General features: G+C 41.2%; 1 protein-coding gene across 1 annotated transcript in view; it reads right to left on the reverse strand.

Annotated features, from left to right (window-relative positions):
* The window catches only part of LHCGR (luteinizing hormone/choriogonadotropin receptor), a 58753-nt gene that overhangs the window by 4184 nt on the left and 27100 nt on the right, over positions 1-27469 (reverse strand). Inside the window, exons 7-10 of the mRNA XM_008068678.1 lie at positions 15053-15121; positions 9698-9772; positions 7239-7424; positions 2216-2296 (exon numbers count right to left, since the gene is read on the reverse strand). Coding sequence (XP_008066869.1) covers positions 2216-2296; positions 7239-7424; positions 9698-9772; positions 15053-15121 — 411 coding nt within the window. The remainder of the gene's footprint in view (positions 1-2215; positions 2297-7238; positions 7425-9697; positions 9773-15052; positions 15122-27469) is intronic.

The raw sequence follows: 27469 nt of genomic DNA on the forward strand, positions 1-27469 counted from the left end.
CTTTGCCCTTTCTTTCTTTGCCTTACCAGGCATGTGTCTAGCAATTTTTCTCCTCCATGATGTGTCTGTCTTCAGACCAAATACCCACCTGCTGCTACTTCCTTTTGTGTCTTGGGATAACTCCTGAGGGCAGCATCATGCTTATCAACAAAGTTCAGCCTGGAGCTCTCTTTGGTACTGGCAGCTATGATGGGGAGTTTGGACGGACTCACATAGGCTTAGTACTATGGAGTTAGAGGAAGGAGAGGTATAGTGACACTGATGCAGTCATAAGTAAGAAAGGAGAAAATATGGGAATTTTAGGAAGACAGTGGGGCCAGCCATAGTGGTAAAGACACGTTATCTTGGGGAAAATAGCACGGCTCAGTAGCTAGCTCTAGTATTTCTCAACTCTAAGGACTTAGAAATGGCTATTTGGTGGGGAGTGGGAGGTAGATGATTTATTGGAAAAATGTTTTCACAGGGAAAACGCTTTCTACTTGCATTTTGCATGTCAGTTAGTTTTGGGGATTATTGAGAGTAGGGAACTTGTCTTAAAATAGTGTTAGCTTAGTAACTCAAGGATATATATTCCTTTGGGGAAGCTTGAGAGGCGGCTGTTGAGGAATATTAAAGGTGAGTTAAAATCTCCTCTCCCCCAAACTATCCCTTGGTGCTACCATTGACATGGTTTCTTGTTGATGAGAATAAAGCCATCTGTAGGAGGTGACTGATAGAATACAGAGAGAGAAGAGTAGGAAGAGTGAGGGAAAGGATCACTGGAGGATCGATGGGGTCAGATGTGAATGAAAGAAAATGAAAAGCAGACAGGATAATACTTATCTACCCTCAGTGCTGTCACTTTTTCTTTCCCACCCGACCCTCACCATGGAGTCAACTCCACTAGCCTTAAGCCCAATCTGTGTCGCAGGAATCTGGCCTCCTCCTTCAGACTCCTATCCAGCCCCAAGCTCCATGAAGGAAAGCAGCTGTCTGGTCCCAGGACAAGACCCAGAGACTCAAAGGCCTGAGAATCAGGCCCTGCCACCCTCTGACACTTGCCCCACCCCAGATCCCCATTCCAAAGACTTCTAATCTCAATCCTGGGAGGGATCCCTAGAACTATCTGTCTGGGGGCATTGGGTGGGGGCCCAGAGAAAGAGGAACTTGAGTGCCTGAGCCCTCCCACTGGCAGTGGATCTCTGCTGGGTGCAGTGAGGGTGGGGGAAAGAGAAAGAGGCAGAAGGAGACAGTGTGTGAGAAAAAGCTGTCACATTCTTTAACAACTCCCTTCACTCTTGTGATTCTGACTGCCAAATATTTCTCTTGTTTATTACAGACAAGGGAAAAAGTCTCAAAAATAATACATTTTGTCTAGTCATACTCAGTGTTACAGGAACATTACTGCCAAGGATCCATGTCCAACTCTGAGGAACCCCAAAGTCCAGGGTCATTCTACAATACCATCCTGCTGCCTCTGTCTAACTTGGAGATTGATAGGAAAAGAAAAGAAGAGAAAAGTTAAAAAAGGATTGGCAATGTATTTTAGAGGGGCATCTGGTTTTGCAGTCTGGAGGACACACGTGGGGAATAATAAAATTTCTAAATCTCAGTAAATGTGGCATAGGGACACTGGAATTCTCTTTTGAGGCATACTCTTTTACAGTTGAAGATAAGTGAAATGCCAAGCCAGCCAGCATCTACAGCAGAAAAATGTTAACAATTAGTCAGAATAGAAATGTAGCTTTCATCCAGTGTATATTAGAGAAAGTATTAAGACTAATGTTAAGCTCAGGAGCACATTGATGAGGTAGCCTAAGTCTCTTCAAAGGGAAGAGGCTAATTCTAGAAGTTATATTTGCAATGAGTTGATCTTTGTGGAATATTGACCCTATGACTAGTGAAAATTCCTACAAATGAAGCTAATAGTTATACCCTTCAGTGACATCAAAACACCTGCAAATAAAATTTTAATTTTTGAGGAGAATTTAATATGATTGTAGACTAAATATTAAGGTACATTTTAAAAATGGTATTTTTAACTGTTGAAAAAGGTAACTGAACAATTGGGTGCCAATCACAAAGAAAAAACTTTCCATTTTTAAACTATTAAAAAATGCTTTGCAAACATCTCCCCAAACAAGACTTGTATCAAAAGAAAATCATTGGCTCTGATAAGAAGGTACACACAGAACAAGATATGACTTCCTGCATTTCTTTGCATGCAAATACTTACAGTGTTTCATTATTTGGTTTCCTTACTGTGCCATCACATTGTTTGGAAAAGCTTTCAAAAATGGAAAATGAAAAATTCTGTCTGAAAGAGAAGAGGTTAAAAAAAAAAGCAGCTGAGCTTTTGGTCTTTAAACAAAACCTGATCATGTGTCTATTTATGCTTTGTTCATGCAAATTCTTTACCTATTACACCAGCGTGGTGTTCTGAACCATTGTCGTAACTGAAATGCTTCCTGAGGAGAGAGTAAAGGCTTCTGAATTGTCATTAGAGAGCTTCCAGCTTAGATAAAATGCTTCTGAATACTAAGTGTTTTGTGTGGGCTCTAGAGATGAAAAACTTAAACTTGTCATATTGAATCATGGATTTTTCAATGCTTACTAAAAGCTACCTTTATGGTATGTTAAGGTTTGCTGCTTACCACTCCTCTTTCTACATTGACCTTGATTAACAAATATCCATTTGGAGTTCATGGCTTTGAATTGTAGCTGGGCATCTCTTTTGTAAGGACTTGAACTGACATTGTAATGTGAATTTTAGACTTTTTTTCCTTATGATCAGAGACATATGTGGGTGCTTCCTACTCCACCATCTTTCCTCTAAGAAGTTTAGCCTATGGAAAGGGCAAAAATGCCAAGAAAATAAAAGAAGCCCTGTCCTTATCTAAGGGAGTACTTACCTAGGGATGAAACCAAAGGGAGGTACAAATGAATAAAGAAATGAGGCTGGGCACCATGGCTCAAGCCTGTAATCCCAGCACTTTGGGAGGCTGAGGCAAGATGATTGCCTGAGCTCAGGGGTTCAAGACCAGCCTGAGCAACATGGCAAGACCTTGTCTCTACAATAAATAAAAAATTAGCCAGGTGTGGTGATGTGTGCCTGTAGTTCCAGCTACTTGGAAGGCTGAGGTGGAAGGATTGTCTGAGCCCAGCAGGTCGAGGCTGCGGTGGCCGTGAGCATGCCACTGCACTCCAGCCTGGGCGGCAGAGTGAGACTCTGACTCAAAACAAACAAAGAAACAATCAAAAAATCCCCTAAAACCCAAAAAACCAAAAAAGAAAAAACAAAAACCAAAGAAACAAACTTTGTACGAAGACAAGAAGGTGGATAATATATCAGAATTATTTGACCTTCTGGACTTACTTTTAAAAATTAATCAACTTGTGATTTTGGGTTGGGATTGTTAATCCTCAGCTTGGATCAAATTGTGTGTGATACTGGCTCTGTATCTGACACTTAGAGATATTGTGTTTCCCATTAACAGATCTACAGTTAATGGGAAATGTGAGTATTCTTGGCCTTCAGATAATTGTACTGGGTACTGTCTACTTTGTTTTGAAGTTTTAATAATAGATACCAAGGAGGTCTTGAGACCATATGCCCAGACAGCTGTGTGCATTATTCAGGCAGAGGCAATGACTCAGTGTTTGCCTAAACATTCTACCTGCCCAATTTTAGGCTTCTATATTCTCACTGGCATTCAAGGCTTCGAGCTTTAGGGTTGCAGAGGGAGCCAGTTAAAGCTTATAATTCCAATCAAGACAACAACTGCATTTTCATCTCACCCTGCAATTCTTGTAAAATTTTCTGCCCAGAGGTAGTCAGTCTCTTTTATCTACTGAAATAAAAATCTCCGAACTAAAGTTTTTATATGCCAATAATTTGAGAAAGGATGTGACCTCTTTGTTACAAAAGCGTAGGTGTCCAAAATCAGCTTTATCATAAACTAGCATCTGTATCATTCTAGTTGGTCTCTCACCAGTTTTTCTCACCTCCAACTCATCTTCTGCCCTGCTGCCAGAGAGATATTTCCTTTTTTTAAATTTTCTTTTAAAGATGTGGGGTACAATTTAGGATTAAGTATACAAGTGGCCATGGTACAGGTAAAGTTTGGGTCTCCCTTTGGTCCCCACTTCACCTGGTTTGAGATCAAGTACCCTTATTAATATTGTGTTACACCCCCCCCGCCCCGGCAATTTCTGGCTATTGCCAATCCCTTTCTTATAGTATTATGATAAATGTTCAGGGTCCACTTATGAGTGAGAACATGTGGTACTCAGTTCTTTGTTTCTGTGATAGATCACTGAGTCCGTCCAAGTTGCTGTGAAGTCCATAATTTTGTTCTTCCTTATGGCTGTGTCATATTCCACAGAGGGATATTTCATAAAAGCACAGTTGTGGAATATTGTTTTAAGTTCTTCATAGTCCTCATTCTCTAAACAACTTGACCTGGCACTCTCCGAGTCATCATGGCCCGTGTCCCTGGCTTTTCTTCTCCTTCCTCATCTTCCTTTGTGTGTGTATGAGACTTCTTGTTCCTGCTTTTCTGAACAACTTTCATCTACTGTCTCTTGCCTTTGTGTCTCCACATGAGCCCTTCTGCCTTCTTAGCCTGCTTCTCTTCACATCTACCTAGGCATCTCCTACCTGTTCTGTAAGACTCAGTATGAGTCACTTCCCTCAGAAAGTCTTCTGTAAGCCCTGCAACCGTTTAGAAGCTCTTCCTCTGTGCTCCCAGAGCACTCTGTTCTGTTCCCAGCTGTGCCATAACATTTGCTGTATTGGACTTAAACACTGGTTCTGTTGTGTGTTGACCCCACACAGTTACCTATGACTTGTCTTTATATCTTCAGACTTTTGAACAGTGTTTGGAACATGGTAATTACTTAATTAATGTTCTTCAAAGTTTAATTAATGATGCATGGCTCTCTGAACACAGCACACGTTTTATCTTCTCACCTTCCCCCAAAGCTTCAGGAAGAACCGAACCTCCTATACAAGGTACAAATAATACATGCTGACTGATTAATTATAAATAATTAATTTTGGTTGGTTCCAAACAAAGACAGCAGCATCCTGGTGTCACTCTCTCAGTGCATTATCTAATTAACTGATGGATAATGTCTCCTTAGGCTGCAATAATAACCCTTTAGGGCAGTGTTTTTCCAACTGTGAGTTGTGACCTATTAGTGGGTTGTGAAAACAATAGAGTGCATCAAGGCTGGCATTAAAAACAAACAAACATGAAATAAAAGAGTAAAATAGACAAGAAAATATGAGAGTATACAACATATAAAAAAAAGTTGAGTATTGTGTTATTTCAGTTACATTCGAGGGGAACCCAGAAAACCCAGAATTATTTTCTGGAGGGTGGGCTCCTTGTAGTACAGGCTTCCCCTGCTAGGTAAGTGTTGTAGGAATCTGATATCAGTATACCAGCTAGCATTGTGAGAGGTTGCATTCAGCTTCAGTGAATTTATTTGGAGACTGTTTCATTGCATTTGCCCCTTTCATGGTGGGTGATTTATAAACGCACCTGCCCACACCGTGCTAAGTGTTCAGCAGTTTTTGATCAAAAATGGCATAACCTCCATGAATCACCCCAAAATGGCATAACCTCCATGAATCTACATTCTCACTGGCATTCAAGGCTTCGAGCTTTAGGGTTGCAGAGGGAGCCAGTTAAAGCTTATAATTCCAATCAAGACAACAACTGCATTTTCATCTCACCCTGCAATTCTTGTAAAATTTTCTGCCCAGAGGTAGTCAGTCTCTTTTATCTACTGAAATAAAAATCTCCGAACTAAAGTTTTTATATGCCAATAATTTGAGAAAGGATGTGACCTCTTTGTCACAAAAGCGTAGATGTCCAAAATCAGCTTTATCATAAACTAGCATCTGTATCATTCTAGTTGGTTTCTCACCAGTTTTTCTTACCTCCAACTCATCCTCTACCCTGCTGCCAGAGAAATATTTCCTTTTTTAAAATTTTCTTTTTTAAAATTTTCTTTTAAAGATGTGGGGTACAATTTAGGATTAAGTATACAAGTGGTCATGGTACAGGTAAAGTTTGGGTCTCCTTTTGGTCCCCACTTCACCTGGTTTGAGATCAGGTACCCTTATTAATATTATGTTACAACCCCCCCCCCCCCGGCAATTTCTGGCTGTTGCCAATCCTTTTCTTATAGTATTATGATAAATGTTCAGGGTCCACTTATGAGTGAGAACATGTGGTACTCACCTGATCTCACCTCAAAGATTTTGTTTTGTTTTGTTTCCCTGATGAAAAAAGTTCTCTAAGGGAAATGTTTTGCTGATGTGGAAGAGGTAAAACAAAAAAAAAACAGCAGAAGCGCTAAAACACATAAAAATGGATGAGTTCCAAAACTGTTCTGAGAAGTGGAAAAAGTGTCTCAATAGGTGTACTACATCAAAAAGAGAGAACTTTGAGGGTGACTGAAGTTTAAATATGTAAGAATAAATACCCAGTTTTCTATAAATTCATTTTTGTGGGGTTCCCCTTCATATGTGACATGTGTCCTGGGTTGCAGTATAAAAAGTACTTCTTACTATGTGTCTCAGTCAAAAAAAGTCTGGAACGTCTCTAAGGAAAGATTGAAACTGTCACTCTGCCACCTGCCACCTATTTTGGATTGAAGTGAATCAACAAGATGACCTCTACTAGACACAAACCAGCCAGGAGCTCATGACCTTTCTGTTCCCATGTGAAACTAATTTTTAGGAAGTTGGGATTCTGTTCTGAAATGGAAGATGCTCTTCTACTGGTAGAGAAATAGCTTTAAAAACCTTCGGTAATATTATGTGTTCAATATTTTGTGTAATTTCTAAATGAAAGAATAAGATCTTAGGCAAAGTTTACCCTCCTGAGCCTACTTCCCCACTTCTTTAAAAATGATGTTGTCTGATAAGGATTAGAACTAGTTGATCACTGAGATGCCAGTTTTGTGCTCCATTTTGTAATTGCTAAAAAAAGGCTATAATTAAGTGTACCCAGAGTCGTCTACAAAGGTCTTCTTGCTGCAGGGTGAATCAGTTATCTGGCAGCAGTTTTTACAGGGAAGCAGGACAGTTCATTTTCTTCTTGTCTATCTGAAAGTGACCCCATGGCTATGGAGTTGGCCGAGAAGGCAAGGAGTGAAGGGAAAGAGAGCTGTCTACAATTGACTGTTTTGAAATCTAGTTTCTGCCACAGCTTCACATGCCTTACCTTTTGTTTTTTACTTACTCTTTTGTTGGCAAGTTTCTAAAAGCACAGCAGTGGCTGGGGTAAGTCAACGTGGCATCCAACAGACTGGCAAATTTTTCTCTTGATGGCAATTTTTTTAGAAAGTAGGATGACTTGGCAATTAGTGTCTGAATGGACTCCAACCCATAGCTCGGCAGGGCCTGCAGTTTGGTGGAAGAAATATCCCTGAACAACAAGGGGAAGAAAGGCTTTTTATTTATTTATTTTACACATTTTATCAGAGAATGAAACCTCCCCTCCACAATAGTATATCATTCTGGGTTCTGAGGGATCTTCTCTCCATCTTGCTTTCCCTCTAATTCTTCATTTCAGTTATTCTCATTAAGATCTGAAGTCACAAAAGTGAGGTTTTTTTGGTATGCACCTCATTATTCCTTTCAAGGTTGAGTATAATTCCTCATACCCACGACACATTTATTAGGATTTCTCTCTCTCCCTCCTCCCATTCCTTTCCCCCCCACTCTCTCTCTCCTTCTGCTTCTCTTTACTTTGCAGAAGTGACATCACTACTTGCTTTATGAGACAGCAGGTGCATGCAGCAACATCACCTTTTGTGCTCTACCCCAGGGGGAAATATTCAGGGCTTCAGATGCCTCAGTCCTTGATTGATCAAGCCCTGCTGGGAAGGTTTTCATAGATCATGGGCTGGTTGCCCCATAAAGAGCTGTCTGTGGCATTAGCCGTCATCTACCTGGGAAGCAGAACGTACATCCTTTAATGGCCAACTGGATTCTCCTGTTCAAAGCAAGCCAACACTTGGCCATTCAAGCAGAACTCTGTGGAAGACTTGGGCTTTGTAAACAAGGTCTCAAACTTTTGGGTTTTACTAGACTTGAGGCAATGTCCAAGAAAATTCCAAACACTTTAAGTGTTCAGGAGGAAGAAGAGCCAATGGGAATTTTAAAATTCTGCTCATCTCTCAAGTGGTTGCTGCTGCCACCTCCTGAAACTTTTTCAGCAGCACAGCTGTCCTCAGCAGTCTGCCCAGCATGTGGGAGGGGACCCCATAGGTGATTGATGCTTCAAAGGTGAACTTGGCTCGTGGTGGAACAGTTAAGGCAGCAGGATTTGTCCCAGAGGCTCCAGATTTCCCTGTTTTTGTGGCCTTGTCAGTTTTAGGTAACCAGTGTTCTCATCCTGCTTTATAACATTAGAGATTGAGCACAGGACTTATAGTAGACCTGGTGGCTTTTTTTGTTAGTTGGTTTTTTGAGCGGGTACATTTAAAATTTGGTTTTTAGAAATGGTAAGGCCTCATTACAAAGGAGTGAACCTCTCAGAGTGGATTATCATTCTCAGTGACAGACCAGTGGGGGAAATATTCTGGGGGTATGGGTGGAGTGAATGCTTTTAGACACTATTGAGATTCTAGGGTTATAATGAGAACAACCTCTTGGGAAGGAAGAGACTTCTGTCTGGTCCTACTGTTCTGGATAGGACAGCGTAGATGTCTGCCACACCCATAGTCATTTCTAAGCAGCTGATTAAGCAGCTCTTCAAACAAATACTGTCATGTAGGAGTCTTGGGATCACGCTAACACAGTCATGTTTCATACCTGAGCTAGAGGCATCGCTCTTTGTCCAGTGGCCAAGTAGGTGGCCAGCTTGCTGTAAGAGCTCTGACCACAGGGTGTGCTAAACAGGAGGTTTCAGGCTTCTCAAGGATTCGTCAGATTCAATTTTCTGTTCCTCTTGATTTTCCCACATGTCTTTTCAACTCTCATTAATTGGGGGAGTGGGGAGAGTCTGGCTTCAATCCTTGCACCCTCACTGAGCCCAGTCCAACCAAGTGCCAGGGCAAGTCAGATCTGGATTCTCATGGGTAGCCACCTCCTCTGCACATAAGGCATCCCTCCATACTTGGCATTATGGGTTGAACTCTGTCATCCCTAGCATTCATAGCTTGAAGTCTAAACCCCAGTATCTCAGAATGTGACCTTATTGGAGATAGAGTCTTTACAGAGGTAATCAAGTTAAAATGAAGTCATTAGGGTGGACCCTAATCCAATATGACTGGTGTCCTTGTATAAAGGAGAAATTTAGACACACACACACACACACACACACACACACACACACACAGCCATGTGACAACTGGAGTTAGGTTGCTATAACCAGAAAGAACAAACAGAAGTCAGGAGAGAGGCCTGGAATATATAATTTCCTCTCACAGCCCTCAGAGGGAACCAACCCCTGCTGACACCTTGATTTTGGACTTCTTAGTTTCCAGAACTGAGAACATTTCTGCTGTTTAAGCCTCTGTGTTTGTGGTACTTTATTATGGCAGCCCTGATACCTTTGGCCTCTCCAACAGCAGCCTTTTCAGATGTAGAGGCTGATGTCTCACAAATCAGCCTGGGGAGATTGTGGCCAGACACCCTGAGCAGTCCTGTTGGGGTGCACCGGCTGGGGAGGAGAGGCAGCACCAGTCTACTCACAAGATGCTAGGCCCTGTGGCCCCCCGGAAGGCTCCGTTGTGCATCCTCTCCAAGTGTATATTTTCCTTTAGCTCCCTGTGGGAAAGGACATTTTCCTTAGTGGAGTTTGCATCTCATGGGAAAACATTCATAGCTGTGTATACATGTGTTTAGACCAAGCTGTGTTCATGGTCTGGAGAATTAGAGGGGGAAAGGTGGGGACCATAGGGAAAGTGGAAAAAAGCCATGCTAGTCCCTGTGAAATTGTGAAATTGCTGGCATGGTTGTTTGGCCCCACCTTTTTCCTGCAATTTTCCCCTTACTTGGTGGAACCCTTTGTCCTACAACTTTAAGCACTCACCCCCTCCTGTCTTGGAGTTATGAAATCTTACTGCCAGATAACTGGGTGAGGATGAAAATACTGCTCCAAGTAGCCAAAGCAGAAGGGCTGAAGTGCAGCCTGCCCTGTGTTAGACTCTCAGCCATCGTGACCTTGGCGGTCTCTGAGTTTAATAGTAACACATGGGAGTTTGCAAATATTTAAAAAAGAAAAAGTAGGGTCCACTCACAGTTATCCCTTTTGTAATGCAGCCTGCACTCTTTTTCTTCCAGATATGCATTTCTCAGTGGGTGAGAAAGGGGAGCAATTATAGCCTGTGTAGAAAATTGCCCCATACCCTGGGTGCCCCACGGGACTGTGCAGTGTAAATGATCATCACCGGGTGTGTGTGTTTTGGAAACAAAAGTGTGGAGAGCCACCACTCTCAAGGCTGTGGGAAAAGCCAAAAGCCATTATGGCAGTAGCTCCCTGAGCTCAAAGCAGCTCACCCTGCCCTGGCTGAGCAGCCTCCTGCCTGGGCCCTGATGCTGGTGTCTTCAAGCACAGGCTTTTCTCTGGGTAGAGAGCTGGAAGAGGAGTCCCTGGGCTCAGGCCTGCCAACCTTCTTTTGAGCAGTTTCTTTCTATAAGAAAAGGGTGGTGACTCATGGAGTATTCTGGAAAACCCTGGACAGTGGGCACAGTGTGCATCCATTGTTGGTGTGATGATTTCAGGCATGTAACATGATTCCCTGAATGACCATTACAGTGTTCCATGGCGAAACAAACACACCAGAACCCATTCCTCATGCCCCTGCAGGATGACTAGGTAATGATCTATGCTCATCTTGTAGCTTGAGTTTTCTCCATTGTCTTCTGGGTGTCTCCACATTGTGCCTGCCATTTAAAAATCACAAAAGCCCCTGCATCTCACTCTCTAGGTGGCTGTTTTCCACGTGTTTCTGCTAAGGATTTTCCTTGGAAATCCTCAGCCCTTTCATCAGAATGCACCTGTCAGTCTCATATCGTTCCACCCCCTGGGTGTATTTCCACTTTCAAAGAGATGAGGTTGTCAGAGTCAATTGCTGTTTAAAATCTAAATCAAAAGACATTTTCCTTCCTAAACATCCATGGCTCTTCTTACTGATTCGGTTTGTTTTAATTATGTTCAGTTATGGTTATAAATCATTGAAACTGGGCTCTGTGAGCAAATAATCCTCATGTCAGCTTGGTCAGATTAATTGTTCAAATTTCATGACAGAGCATTTCACGTTTTATTAACACCCATATCTTTCTGTATGCTGATAACTCTACATGATGTAACTTGGCCAAAAAATCAATCCATGTCCCACATTCTCCTGGGGTTACTTTGGAGAAGTCTTCCCGTGACATGACCCTGCAGGTTTGAGAAACACAGGGAAAAACCCACAAGCCCCACCAAAGTTTTCCTAATTGAGGTGCTCTGGGAATGGTATAGGGACTGACTTTCAGACCTTTGAGGTGTGTGGGACAACCTGAAGTTGCTCCCATCTTCCCTGTCCTGCCTAAGGACGTAGGGTGTATGAGAACTTTGCAGGGCTTGTGCTATTCTTTTGAACAACTTTGGACAGGACTTTATGAAGAAGAAGTGCTGAATGTATAATTTGAAAATTTTGCTTCACAATTTTGATATAGTCAAACTCCCTGCTTAAACTCTTCTGAGAGACCTTGCCCATGGAAGAGAATTCTAACTCCTTCCCCTGACTCCTCAGTCCTACACGTCTTGCTCTTGCTACATCTCTAACTTTATCTCTAGTCGTCCCTTTGCTGACGACCCTCTAGCCACACTGGCCTTCTTTCAATTCCTAATGCTTATTAGCTTCTTTGCTTTCCCATCCCAGGACCTTTGCACATGCTGTTCCCGCTTTCTGTAATGTGCTTCCCCTCACTATTGCCACGGCAGACTCTTTGACATCCTTTAGGCTCAGCTTAAATGTCATGTCCTTAGTTAAGTCCTGAGCACTTTGCTTAAGTCAGTGACCCCTCACATTCTCTTAGATCTCAGCAATGGGTTATTTCCTTCATATTTCACTTCGGGTATCACCACTTATAATTTTATTTATTTATTTGCCTTTTTGTCTGTCTCCTCTGATAGAACAGAAGCTTCATGAGTGCAGGGACTATGTCCTCTTTACCATTGCAGACCAGTACCTAGTATATCAGTGGTGCTTAATAGATGTTTGTTAAGTGAGTACATAAATGAAATTAATTTCTGTTCTTGGCAAGCTGACTTATGTTCTTGATTTTCTCTTTCTTGCAATAGTGAGGTACAAGGGGCTAGAGAATGTGGACTAATTGGACTTTTCAAGTTCACACCCATCTTGGCATCCCTGTAACAATGGAAACACTGCTGACGCCCAAGTCTTTCCTCCTCAGTTTCTGTTTTCCCTGACCTCCCACAGATGTACTATTGGTTTTGCTGTTGCTTTTGTTTTTCTTCCTCATCTCGTTTCCCCCTTATTTTTTATCCCGTTCCCCCTTGTCCAAGTGACCTCAGCCACAAAGGGCTTCAGCCACCTCCTGTATTCAGATGACCCTGGCATGCGTGTCTCTAGACCTGGCCTGCCCGTTCCAGCCTTCCTTCCTTCCTGCTGAATGATGAACCTTTAAGCGCTCATCTCATACTTCCTGTCCCAGAACTTTCAATGGCTTCTCATTTTCTACAGAAGAGAGTTCAAATTCTTTACTATGGCATCTAAGACCCTTCTTGCTTTGTCCCTAACTCATAGAACTTTCTAAAAAGTACTAATTTGCCAGTCTATGATCACATCCTATAGTTATTTCTCTGGACCATTCTTCTTGCTGTCCTCTTCCTGGAAGGCAGTTTTTTTTCTATCTTTGCCTGTCCAAGTTATGCACAGCTCAAAGTCCACCTCTCTCAGAGGTTTTATCTAACTTCCTTTCCTCCTGCCTTTGAAATCCCAGAATCCCCATCTCTCAGGGTAGATGTCATACTTTGCCTTCTGTTTTAGTTACTACTTAATGTATGGTGTATATACCATTTGGAGATACCTTTTCCTCCGTTGTAAGCTCCTGTGGGGAAACACCAAGATTTATACATCTTCATTTTCTCTCAAAATATAGCATGTTGCTTCAAACACAGCTGATGCTTGCTAAATACTTGATGAATGAATAATAAAATGAGACATTTGAGAGTACTATTCCAGAGAGGATATAAATGCCTCTGATTTAAGTTAGGCAGAAATAGATTCAATTGACCAGAGTGAGCCTTTCATTAGCTCAAGGGTTCTTGTTAATGAACCTTTCATTAAGTCATCAAGTCAACAAGAAAATGAGGGCAAATTCACTCTATGATAGGAAGGACAACTTTGAAAATGCTACCATTTCTTGAGCACTTAGTATGAGCCACTCTGTGCTACACACATAAAAATTTAATCTTATTTATTTATTCATTTAAAATTACTTATACAATACTATAATAAGTGAGCACTTAATATGTGCTAGGCACTGTGTTAGGTACTAAGGAAATAGACCTTTCATTTTGCTGGAGATACCCTCAAAACAAGCCTGTTAGTGGTTATGACTAAGGACACTGTGGCTTAGAGAGGCTAAGTCACTTGTTCAAGGTCATACGAGATGATGAAACGGTGGAGCTGGAGTTTGAGTCCCAGCCAGTGACTCTTAGACCTGCTCTCTTAGACACCAAATGATATGTATCAATGTAATAGGGTCTTTGGTTAAATACCTGTAGTTAAAGATAAATAGCATATTGTAGAGAATTGTGCTACCCAACTTCAGACCAGCAGTATCAGCATCTGCTGGGGCTTGTTAAAACTGCAAATTCTCAGACCCCACTTAGACCCATTGAATCAAAGTCTCTGGGGGCGGGACCTGGGAATCTGTGTTTTAACAATCTGCAGGTTCTTATGTGTGCTAATGTTTGAGAAGCATTGGTGCAGATCATGGTTTATACATCTTATTTATCTTAAAATCTTTTTTGTTTGTTTTCTTTAATTTTGGCTTTCATTGAGTTTTTCATGTGCCCTTAGTGTTTTGTTTTTTTTTTTCTCTAGTAATAAAATATATTTGTTAGGATATAATTAGAAGCTAATAAGCTCAGAAGTATAGTTTGCATGAAAACATACCTTCTATAGGCAGGGTTTATTACCTTCTCACTGGCTGAAAACATGAAAAAATTTTCATGTTCAAGGTCTTTTTTCTTCCTCTTTTAGATTTTGCTGAGAAATTAAAAGAGAATTTACAGAAAGGTATAGAAGTTTCTCTTAGATGTTTGATGAAAAACAAGGAAAACAGCACGTTTAGTGTTAGTGACAGAGAGCAAGTCTGGAGCACCTACAGTGTTAGTTTTTATTATGCACAACTGTAGGGTGATCATCACCTTACCCTGCACTTATTGTGGTTCAAATGTCCTCAGCCCCACAAGCTTGGTGAATATGCCACTCTTAGAAGAGGAGCCATAGAAAGAAAAAAAGTGAAGAAGAATGAAGGAGACAGTGTGCACGCTCCCCCTGAGTTAAAGGCTGTTGATACTGGGGACTGAAGTGGGGTGTGGTGAAAACACAAAGCTCCCTCACCTTGTAGAAAATGAGCTTTCTTCCCCACTAGCAGTGGAGAGACAGGACTCTCTGAGTGGGTCTGTTGTGGCTGATTAGGCCGGTAAATGGTATTGCCCTATTTCTCTGCAGTGGGGCCTGGGGAAGCATTTCTTTCTGAAATTGTGCTGCCTCTAACACACTATCAACCTGTGTGAGGGGGCTAGAGAGGAAGGCTGTGAGCTGGAGGAGGCATAAAGTAGGGTGTTGAATATTTCAGCAAACTGTCAACTTCAATGTATCAAGGCTGCATCTGTCTTTGAAATCAGGGTGCTCTGGGGTTTCCAGCCAGCCAGTTGCCTAGTAACATGCATGAAACGCTGAGGACTAGCCACTTGAAAGTTTATTTTTGCCCTGAGTTAGTTGCTGAAGATTGAATGTGATCTGCTAGCCAGAGTCATATTTCATTTTTATTCATGAGCTGGGAAAATAAGTAAATACTTACAGTGAAATCAGTGTTGTCCCATTGAATGCATGACTTTGTACTTCTTCAAATCCATTTCCATATAGTTTGCTAAAGGAGGGAAGAGAGAGGGTTTAGGGATGGGAAGGAATGGAAAGAAACATAGTTTAGAAGTACACATCCTTCCTCCTGTGACATTTGTCACTAAGGTCATTACTGGCATTCATAATATCCAGTTCTGTTTCCCTAACATTTGAAATTCTAAGGGCCTGGGTGATGGAGCTGTTCTTTTTGCCACCATTCATTTATTAAGTGCTTATTAAAAGCCAGATGCTTCACCAGCCAGTCTATGCATATTTTATTATTTAATCCTCATTATCATTTCCACTGTACTGCTGCTAAGCCTCAGTGCTGTAGTGTGGCTTGTTTAGGTCAAAGGAAAGCAGTGGCATATCTGGGATTGGAGGCCAGACCCATCTCACACTTCAGCCTTTCCTCAGGCCTGTGTGGGCACGTGGGCCTTCTGGGTTGCTGAAAACTGAGGGCAGGGGAAGGCTCCAGTACTGAGTTGAGTTGGCTTTTTGTGTTTTTCCCTTTTCTTGGATGAGTATGTCGTTTTGCTGATGCCAAATTTGACTCCACAACCAAAAACATTTCAATGTCTATAAACAGTTCTTTAAGACCCATTCGTGGGCAGTGAAATCAATTCAGTTGGGTGCAGCCACCTTTGAAAAAACTGGAATAGAACTAATGAAAAGTATTAGAGTATATGGCAAGTAATTAGGGTATTAATTTTTATGAAGTTTTATCCCACCATTTTTATATACTATTATATACAGATACACTCATATATTCTATGCAGAAGAAGACACAAGAGGCTCCTTAGGACATAGATGCTGGAAAATGTTAGAGCCAAAAAGGAGTCTGGAGAGGATCAAGCAGCACTGTTTCTTTTTTGAGTTGGAGTCTCACTCTGTCACCCAGACTGGAGTGCAATGGCCGCTCCCGGCCACCGCCGCCTCGACCTGCTGGGCTCCGGCGATCCTTCCGCCTCAGCCTTCCAAGTAGCCGGAATTACAGGCATGCGCTACCACGCCCGGCTGATTTTTTGATTTATTGTAGAGATGAGGTCTTGCTGCCCAGGTGGGTCTCGAACCCGCAGGCTCAGGCAATCCACTCACCTCAGCCTCCCAAAGGCGTGGGATTACAGGCTGAGCCACTGAGCCCGGCTAGCACTGTTTCTTTTTATGAAGAAGGAAGCAGGCTCAGAGAGAAGTGGCTTGTCTAAAGCCCACAACTGGTGTACATGGGACTGGGACACATTTTGTCTGGGGCTACTTGCAACACATCACTTTTGCTGATTGTTTTTACTTTTGTTCCCCCAATATCCTCAGGGCCTACCCACTTTCTTCCTGCAGGCCCCATTCCACGTCATGTTCTCCTTGTGACCTTTCCTCCTCTCTCCCTTCACTTCCTATTCCCCTTCCCTGATTCAGTTATCTTCCATTGCTTTATCATCATCTGACTCATGATTATATTTTACTTTTTTATTGTCTACCTCCCCAGCAGAACATAAGCTTCATGTAAGCAAGGATTTTAAATGATTTCATTCATTGCTGAATCCTCTGCACCTAGAACAGTTCTGGCACCTGGGAGTATTACTCTAAATATAAGGAGGGAACTCCAAAAGCCTGGAATTATTTTTTGGAGGGTGGGTCCTTTGTAGTACAGGCTTTCCTCACTAGGTGGGTATTCTAGGAACCCATTGGCATCAGTGTACCAGGTAGCATTGTTGTGAGAGGCTGTATTTAGCTTCAGTGAAATTTTTTGGGGAGATTCTTTCAATGCATTTGTCCATTTCATGATGGGTAATTTATAAGCACACCTGTCTACACCATGCTGAATGTTCAGCGATTTTTCACCAAAACAGAATGAGCCCTATGCCCCACCCTCCCTATTCACCCAATCTTGCCCAGAGTGACTTTTTTTGTTTCCTCAGATGAAAAAAGTCCTCAGAGGGACACGTTTTGCCAGTGTGTAAGAGGTGAAAGAATAAACGGATGAAGCACTAAAAGGCATCAAAATAGACAAGTACAAAAACTGAGCAGTGGAAAAAGCATCTCAATAGGTGTATTGCATCAAACAGAAAATACCTTGAAGGTGACTTAGGTTTAAACATGTAAGAATAAATACACAATTTTTTTTTTGAGTCAGAGTCTCACTCTGTCGCTCAGGCTGGAGTGCAGTGATATGTTCATGGCCACCGCAGCCTCGACCTGCTGGGCTCAGGCGATCCTTCCTCCTCAGCCTTCTAAGTAGCTGGAACTACAGGCATGTGTCACCATGTCCGGGCAATTTTTTTGATTTATTGTAGAAATGAGGTCTTGCCAAGTTGCCCGGGCTGGTCTTGAACCTGTGGGCAATCCTATCACCTCGGCCTCCCAAAGTGCTGGGATTTTGGACATGAGCCACTGTGCCCTAAATACACAATTTTTAATAAATAAATTTGCCCCCCCCTTGGATAACCATATAGATCTATGTAAGATGGATTTCTCTTTTTTTTTTTTTAACCACCCCACCCCTAGGGATTCCTCATACCCCCTTGGAGTACATCCCTCCCTCAGCCCCTAGCCCCAGGTATCCACTGGTCTACTATTGTCACTATAGATAAGTTTGCATTTTCTAGAATTTGATACAAATGAAATCATATGGCACATGCCTTTTTGTGTCTGGTTCCTTTCACTTAGCATGATGATTTTGAGATTCAACTATGTTATATGTATCAGGGGACCCCAAAAGATGCATTCCTTACTACAAGTCACAGCCAAACAAGTTTGAAGGTCACTGTCATAAATGGAAATACTCGCATAAGTTCTTTATGAACAATGATGTAAGACCCAAGTGAGAAAGAACTTGGCGCGATATAAAATTAAGCTCCTTGTATCTGCCAAGACCCTAACTTCCCTTTGCAGGATTGCTGGCAGCTGGCAAGGGACAAACTGGGGGATGTGACTTGAGAAAGAGTTCAGACACATGCTTTACCTGCACCTGCTCCAGGTGGCTGTAGTCTGTAAGGTTTCTCTAGCCTTTGTTAAATAAAATGAATATGGAACTTTACTTTGTGGTATATGTGTATGTGGATAATATGTGTATGTGGATAATGTGTATGTGCAGTATGTAAGTCCCCAAGACAAACCAGTATGTAAATAAAAGGCAAAACTCATGTTGAAGTATAATATTTGGACTCTTACATTCAGAAAATCACAAAATAATTATTAAAGTCTTCTCATCAGAATGAGTTCAAAGAGAGCAGTGGAGTGCATTTAACTCATTTCTGAAAATCCCCGGGACCAGTGCAGTCAATAGTCCGGGTGAAAGCAGTAGCTTTCCTGTTCTGTGGGACGAGGAGACTTTCCTAGCTTCCTGTGCTCTCAAGAACTTTGTTCTGGAATTCTTCAGAGTTTACAGCTTCAAACTCTAGTTCTTCCATATTGGGTTATTGGATGCCATTTTCCTTTCTTTTTTCTATGTCTGTCCTTCTTATTTTTGTACAGTAAAATATATCCTGTTCTTCCAATCCCAGGTTAATCTTTTCCTCAAAACCCAGCAATTTCCATCTAAAATTTAGAATCGATTGTCATTTGTGACAAGAAAAACTTATTGAGACTTTGATTGGGAATTAGTGTATCTGTAGATAGATTCACATTAGTTATTAAATTAATGTTTATTAACATTCACAGTAATATTTCTTGTTTAAAGGGGATGCCATTTTTCAATAGCTTTTCTTCCTCTTTTATAGTGTAGAATCTGAGAACATAAGTATGTGGTTTTTACCTGTTTTCTTGCATGATTATACAAAATTTTGTTGCCATTTTAGCAACTCAATCTCACTGGGATTTAACATTTTACATGTAAAAATATTATTCTTTGGCAGTACCCTGCCATTTTAGAGGTTGAATTCCTTTATAGCAATCTCTTTTTAGATAAAGGAGTCACACCTTTCTTTTTTTCTGAACTTCCTTAAATCTGACCTCTTAGAGTCTAGTCTGGTATTTGTGAAAGCATTCTCTTGCATCCACTGAATCAGAATCCTCTGGAGTTGCTTGTCAAAAATGCAGAGACTCAGACCCCCTGGCCAGGTGTACTGCAGACCTACTGAATCAGAAACTAGTAGTGGTATCCAAGAATACACACTTGTATAACACGCTCTCCTGGGGAGCCTTGGAAATGCCAGTTTGGGAACCCCTACCCTAGGGTATATTGTAGGATGAAGCTATTCTCATTACGTCCATGGTATAAATCAGATGAGATGGTCTGTTGCTTACAATTGAGTTCAGAGTCTAGTCCCCTTATTGCTTTCTCAATCTTCTAAATGATGGAACTGAAGGTGTATTAGAGCAAGAAAAAGCAGCCCCTCCTCTGTTGTTAGCAAAGCAAAGCTGTTATTAGTTGTCTAGATGTCCATTGCACATCACAGCTTTGTGCTGCCAGAATCCTCATTTTGATACATGTTAGGATTTTGTACTTTTTTGTTGGGCTCACAATGCCATTGCTCTAAGTACAGCACAGAGCCCAGCTGCCTAGGCTTGAATCCCAGCTCTGCTACTTACAGCCTGAATTATTTTGGGCAAGTTATTTAACCTCTCTGTGCCTCAATTTTCTAATCTGAAAATATAATAATAGTAGCAACCTAATAAAGCTATTATGAAGATTAAAAAGGTAAGCATGGGTTAAACACTTATAAGTAGGTTCTGGGGCATGGTGTGGGGGCACTTTGGGAGGCCGAGGCAGGGGGATTGCTTGAGCCCAGAGTTCAAGACTAGCCTGGGCAACATAGTGAGACCTCCTCTTTACAAAAATAAAATAAAATAAAATAAGCCGAGCATGCTGGTACATGTCTGTAGTCCTAGCTACTCTGGAGGCTGAGGCAAGAGGACTGCTGGAGCCCAGGAGGTCTAGACTGTGGTGAGTCATGTTCATGCCACTGTACTCTAGCCTTGGTGCCAAAATGAGCCTCCAACTCAAAAAACAATAAACAAAAAACAAACAAAAAAGTGGTCGGGCTCTGTGGCTCAGCCTGTAATCCCAGCACTTTGGGAGACAGAGGCAAGTGGACTGCCTGAGCCTGAGGGTTCGAGACCAGCCCGGGCAACTTGGAGAGACTTTTGTCTCTACAGTAAATCAAAAATTAGTCGGGCATGGTAGTGCACGCCTGTAGTTCTGGCTACTTGGAAGACTGAGGTGGAAGGATCCAGAGTCCAGCAGGTTGACACTGGGGTGGCCGTGAGTACGCCACTGCATTCCAGCCTGGGCTACAGAGTGAGACTCCAACTCAAAACAAACAAACAAACAAAAAAAGTTTTGGAATGCAATAAATGCTTAATGTTTTGGTCCTATTATTGTTATTATATTTATTTTGCAGTAGCCTCCAGCCTTCTGACCAACACAGAAGGAAAGGGTCCCCCTGTCCATGCTCTGAGCAGGATTTCTATCCAATGCAGGCATTCTGTTTAAGTGAACTATCGTTTTTTTCTACTGAGGTGTAGGGATCTTTCTGTTCCTGGGCAGAGCAAGTCAAGTTGGTGGCTTGGCCTATACCAAATGTATTCGTTCTCTGAGGGCTTTCAACCACACTTGGTCTCTGCTAGCATTAAAGACATTTTTGCCTTTAGAAATTTTTCATGTCTTCTTTTTTTTTTTTTTAGTAGCGTCAGTTGCTTGTCCCAACTTTCCAAAGAACATGGCTCACTGTTTTAGTTGCTCTTGTCTCTGTTCTTACCAGTCACACACAATAGTGTGCTGCCTTGTTTTGATTAAAAGAATAGCATCCTTACTTAGGAGAAATTACAAATAAGAGTGGGAGACTTCATGCTGCCAGGCCTGCACAATGCTTTTAATGCCCTTAAAAAACATCTGGAGAGTCACTTCAAATGACTTTTTTCTGAAACATTCATGGTGTCAGAATTAAATGAGGAGGGCTTCCTTTGTTTTGCTTTGAGGATTCTGTCACGGGCACAGAAATGAAGATTTGCATTCCCCCCACCCACTTCTCCTCTATTATAATAGCTGTACCTAGCTTTAATGCATTGTCTAGGTTCTCTACTCAAATGTCAGTAATTGTGAATCAAACAGAGAGAATGGCAACTTTTTGTTAAAAATAAGACTTGGGCTTTAGATATTAATCACAGATGGTACTCTATATCTGAAAGCTTCTTTATAATGAACTCCAAATATTCCTGGGGCTCTAAAAGCATTTCTGGGACTATTTTATCAGCATTAGATGTTTTTCCATAGTTCCCTCTTGGATCACCTGATTTCAGGATGATGTCACACAAGCAAGTTTAATTTATATTTACAGATCTTTGGGGTCTTAAAAAGTGCCCTGATTGCTGAAGGGCAAAGCATATTGTTTTAGAAATTATGCCCTCTGGTGGTATATATCTGTAAGCAAATTTTTATCAAATAACTGTACAAACAGCATCCTAAAGAAGGGGGATTCTGCATTTACCACTTTCTTCCATGTGTGGTACTTTGCTGATGTCCTTTTATACCTGGATGATTCCTCATGTATATAGATGCTTCTCCTGTGGTTGTATGGATAGCCATCGTCTGCTTACTATATGCTGCTGTAACCCTAGTTTTGAGTGTATATTAGGGGACCCCATTTCCGGGGCTCACAGCCTCTGTGGCCGTGAGATTGCTCTCCCTGATGAGGCTGTGCCTCTTGCCTTTCTGCAGCACTGAGTTTTCATGTTTGCCTCTATCTCAGTCAAGTTCATGTCAATTTATGACTTTACCTTATGTTATTATAAAAAGGGTGACAAGGAACAAAAAGAATGATGACAGTAATGGATTCTAATATATTGGATACAATTTTTGAAAAATTCACATTCCATAGTGATACTTAAAAAGAGACAGTAAGTGGGGGGAGAAAACCTCTTCTTTACAGAGGATGTTGGCTAATAAAGGTAGAGGAATGATATCATGTAAAAGCTACCATTTTATAACTCTCTTTGTAATAACTGAATAATCAATGGAGGCAGAAGCAGAAAGTACTGGATGAAAGGTTGTTAGTCAACTGCATAGTCACACAATCTCAAAGTATCCCACCTCAGAGTATCACTTATTAATGACAAAGGGGTAAACGTCCTCTTCAATAAAAAGTCTGGCAGTCACCACCTTAACCATGCAGCCAAGCAGTGAGACAGTGCGACATGATGTATTTCCTGGTTTAATGCAGTAAAGAGACACAGCAACCGTTTTGCAGTGTTCTTGTAGAAATGTTTAACCAGAATCTAGCCATGGCAGTATAGTCAGAATCCAGGCAGCTAGCTTGGACTCCTCAAAGGATTCAGTGTCATACAGAACAGAAGAAGGCAGGGGGACAGTTTGGAGGATGGGGGAAGCGGTGGAAGGTGAGGTTGGAGGGACTAAGGAACATAACAGCAAAAATGCAAAGCATAAACTTTGATTAGATTCTTAGTTTTTTAAATCTATAAAAGCCATTTTTCATTTGAATATAGACTGTAAGTCAGATGATATCATTAAGTGTATATCAATTTTCTAAAGTGTAATGGTGGGCAACCCCTTTGGGTCCCCTCCATGGTGGGAGCTTTTCTGTCCTCTCAATAAATCCTGCTTCATTTTTATTTTTTTGAAGCAGGATTTATTAATAGGACAGAAAAGCTCCCACCGTGGGAGGGGACCTGAGGGCGTTCCTAAATCCTGCTTTAAAAATAAAATAAAATAAAATAAAGTGTAATGGCATTGTAGTTAACTAGAATGTCCCTGATTTGGGGAGATACATGTTCAAGTATTTAGGGATGAAATGTCTATAAACTTCATTTGGATGGCTTGGCAAAAGAGCAAGTGTTGTATATACTCACATATATAGAGATGGAGAGGGTGTGGCAAGCTGTTAATGGCAAATCTAGGTAAGGTGGTTGGGGTTTTCATTACACTGTTCTTTCCATTGGTCAGTGGAAAGACAAATGGAAAGTAATTCCATTAGATAAAAATTTTAAAATAAAAAATTATTTAAAAGGAGGGTCTGAAACAACTGGCTTGCTCCAGGTTGCCAAATATTAGCTTTTAACTGTGATTGATTGTAATTGTGGTAATTGTCTAGTTGACACAAGGTGATTGGATTCACACAAGGTGGTGAAGTCTATGACCTTTCCTTCTCTTGGTGGAGTTCAGATGTGAATCAAGTTTGTCTCCTTTCTGAGAGTGGTATGACCACTCAGCTAGAATATTTTAAAGGTGGTGCAGCTAAATCCCACTGAATCGGTCGGGGGGGGGATTTCAAGATGGACTCTTGAGGAGATTTAATGAAAAGCCAAAGTGACTGTAAAGGGACATAAGAGTATATAATGCATGGTTTTAGCATTAACCCCACTGGGTTTCTCCAGCATCAAGTGAAGTGTTTTGTTTTCATTAAATGAGCTCACAGTTGGTAAAGATTTGGGTAGGGGGAGGGCAAGACAGGTTCTACATAAAGCAAAATCTCAAATACCAGTAATAATGAAAAGAGAAGGCTTGTTTCATTATTTTCCGATTAGGGAGCTGAACTTTATAACTGAGAAAATAAGGCTTTCCTCTTTAAGTGTAGTACCCTTTTTCCAGCAGGGTGCTCCCCGTAAGCCTTCACTTACAGAAGGACCCATCCAGCAGAGAACAAGTACCAAGCAAATGACTAATTACTCCCCTTCTCGATGAATGGCCAGAATGAGAGAGGGCTGGAAGTACAGTGCCCCACAGGTTCCCTGGGAGACAGAGAGATCCTCAATCCTCATAACCTTGAGGTGGGGCCATTACACCCTGCTGGCATGCACTGTTCCTCTCAGAATCATAACCCTGTCATAAGAAAACCATGCAGCTCTCATGCACACACACTGAAATGTGATGTGTGAGAAGGAATCTTTGGTCAGACCTTGAGTCTGATGAGGTGACCCAGTCTTGTTAGCTCATAGTTCCCTGTGGAATACCCCAACACTCCTTTTCTTCTTGATCCTCCTCCACACTTTCTGCTCTTTTATTCTGATTCCATCCCATTCCCATCACTGTACATTTACCATTTACCGGGAGAAGTGAGTACCTATTGGCCCCTGATTATTTTCAGGTTTAGGCCAACATTGAAGGGAGTCTTGGATATTTGTGATCTTTGAATAAAGGCCTCTCTATTGAGTGGTTTCCTTTATTACTTATTTCAGAGTTACCTCCAAGTCTGTCCCTTATCCTGGCACTTAAGAGTCTCTGCAATCCAGTGTCCTCTCCACCCCAGCCACTTATTTAAATGTATTTCCCATTCCTTAAACAGGATGTTTAACAAACTCTGAGTGGGGAGGTAGCCCATACCATAGGAGTTGGGTCTTCCCATGTCTATACTAAGAACACAAAAGACATATAATTAGGTCCATGTACTCAAGAAGCTCATAATCCCAGTAAAGGGAAAATCATGAACCAATGAAAGATTACAAGCTAGTTGAAGACACGTTATAACCACCTGGCAGAGCCATGGTATATGAGGGAAGTGGCAGGACTAGAAAGACTGTTGAGAACTATTTCTAGGACCATCAGAGTCGAGTTTCCTTTCCAATGTTCAAGAATTTCAAGTACATAATTTGAGTTATTTTGAAATTATTTTTGGTTATTGCTATGCACTATTTTGATGGCAATACTCTGAGCTGGAGCTACATGGTCACAGCTTTGTAACATGACAATTATACATGGCAAAGTATACCTACACAGAGTAAAAGTACTATACAAATGCAGTGTGCCATTGATACCAATTTTTAGAATCTAGGGATATAAAAGGAGGTCCTCTGAGGTGGTCTCTTCTTTTGCTTCCCATCTATCTCTTCATTTCAGAGGCATTCCAATCCCCTCTCCCTTTCTCTTTCTCATTCTTTCTTTTAAAGGGTGAGCTCATCACAATTGTCTCATCACAATTTTGCCATGGGCTATAACCAAAGCAGAAAACAGTGAGTGGGATATGGATGTGGGGAGCAGAATTAAATAACGATAATAGGACTTTGTGTATTAAGAAATGAGATATAGTGTCCAGGGTGCTGCTTCCAGATAGTGGGGCAAATGAAGGTACCCGTGTGAAGATATGTGGCAGAGATTCCAGAAAGAAGGAAATCAGGCAGGTGTGCTGTGAAGAGAATGGATTGAATGATCTTAGTACAGTGCACCTCAAACTTTAATGTACATATGAATTACTTGGGATCTTGTGAAATGCATATTCTGTGTCTGTAGTTCTGGGGTGGGCCATATCCAACCAGCTCTCAGAAGATGCTGAAGATGCTGGGTCATGGACCGTACTTTGAACAGCAAGGCCTTAGGAAACACCATGAGAAGGGATAGGGTTGTTTGTGAGCCTGATGAGTGACCATCAAATAAAAATACTTTATGTTTAAATATTCTAAGGGATAGAGGGAATGGGCATAGATGGTGTTGCTTCGGAAACAAAGTGAGAGGGACCCGAGGGGAAGGTGAAGAATTGGAGGGAGAGAGCAAGGCCCATTGATCAACTGTTCTTCCTGTTTGGAGAAAATCCTTCCAAACTCTTCTAAGTTGCAATCTTGAAATGTGCTCTGTTTTAACCAGTCAGTGCATTCTCCATTAATGCAGTGAAACATTTCATCAGTTTGAAATTCAGTCACTGCAAAAATACTCAAGAAGATTCTAGTAAATCAGATCCAACAACACATCTCACATCCACCATGATCGAGTAAGCTGGAATGCAGGACTGGTTCAGCATCCGCAAGACCATAAATGTAATTAAATACATCAACAGATGCAAAAATAGGAACCACATAATTATATCATCAGATGCAGAAAAAGCTTTTGATAAAATCCAGCATTCCTTCTGATAAAAACCCTTGAACATCTAGGCATAGAGGGAACATACCTCAAAATAGTAGGAGCCATCTACAATAAGTCCACAGCCAACATATTGCTAAATGGATAAAAATTGGAAACATTTCCACTGAAAACTGGAACAAGACAAGACTATCACTTTCACCCCTCTTGTTCAACATAGTTTTGGAAATCCTAGCTAGAACAATCAGACAAGAGAAGGAAATCAGAGGTATCCAAGTAGGGAAAGAGGAAGTCAAGCTATCTCTCTTTTCTGATGATATGATTCTATACCTTGAAAATCTAAGAGAATCTGTCAAAAACTTTCTTTCTCTGATAAAGAACTTTGGCAAAATCTCAGGATACAAAATCAACATGCAAAAGACAGTAGCATTGTTATACACCAACAACAGACAGGCAGAGAACCAAATAAAAAGCACAATCCCATTCACAATAACAACAACAACAAAAAAAGTTCAGCATCTTCCTAACCAGAGAAGTGAAAGACCTTTCCAACAAAAACTACAAAACATTGCTAAACGAAATCAAAGATAACACAAACCAATGGAAAAATATTCCATGCTCATGGATTGGAAGAATCAACATTGTTAAGATGTCCATCCTACCCAAGGCAATCTACAGATTTAACGTAATACCCACTAAATCACAAGCATCATTCTTCTCAGACCTAGAAACAACAATACAGAAATTCATAAGGAACCATAAACAACCACAAATAGCCAAAACAATCCTCAGCAAAAGAAACAAAGTGGTAGGTGTCACACTTCCAGACTTTAAACTTTATTATAAGGCTACAATAATCAAAACAGCCTGGTATTGGTACAAGAACAGACATATAGAAAAATGGAACTGGATAGAGATTCTGGAAGAAAACCTCAATTTTTCAACCACTTCATCTTTGACAAAGCTTCCACTAACAACCAGTGGAGAGAGGAGAACTTATTCAGTAAATGGTGCTTGGAAAACTGGCTAACTACATGCAGAAGATGAAAACAAGACTCCTACCTACCAACATACACAAAAATCAATTCTAAATGGATCAAACACCTAAACATAAAACCTCAAACTATAAGAACCGTAGAAAATGCAGGAGACACCATTATGGAAATTAGAACTGGCAACCAATTCCTGATCAAAACCCCAAGTGTCCACACCATAAATAAGATAGACAAGTGGGCCTCATCAAACTGAAAAACTTCTGCAAAGTCAAAGAAACCATCAAAAACAGGGAGACAGCCCATAGAGTGGGAAAAATATTTGCCGACTGTATATTTGACAAAGGCCTAACATCTAGGATCTACAAGGAACTCAAACATGCCGAAAAGAAAAAAACAAGCAGCCCTATTAAAAAGTGTGCAAAAGATATGAATAGACACTTCTCAAAAGAAGACATAGGAGCAGTCAACAGATAACATGAAAAAATGCTCAGCCTCACTAGTCATCAAAGAAATGCAAATTAAAACTACACTGAGATACCACGGAACTTCAGTCAGGATGGCCATCATCAATAACTCAAAAAACAACAGATGATGGAAAGGATGTGGGGAAAAGGGAACACTTCTACACGGCTGGTGG

Source organism: Carlito syrichta, unplaced genomic scaffold, assembly GCF_000164805.1.
Source record: "Carlito syrichta isolate Samal-C Ts95f unplaced genomic scaffold, Tarsius_syrichta-2.0.1 Scaffold311472, whole genome shotgun sequence".
In the NCBI taxonomy this organism is placed as follows: Eukaryota; Metazoa; Chordata; class Mammalia; order Primates; family Tarsiidae; genus Carlito; species Carlito syrichta.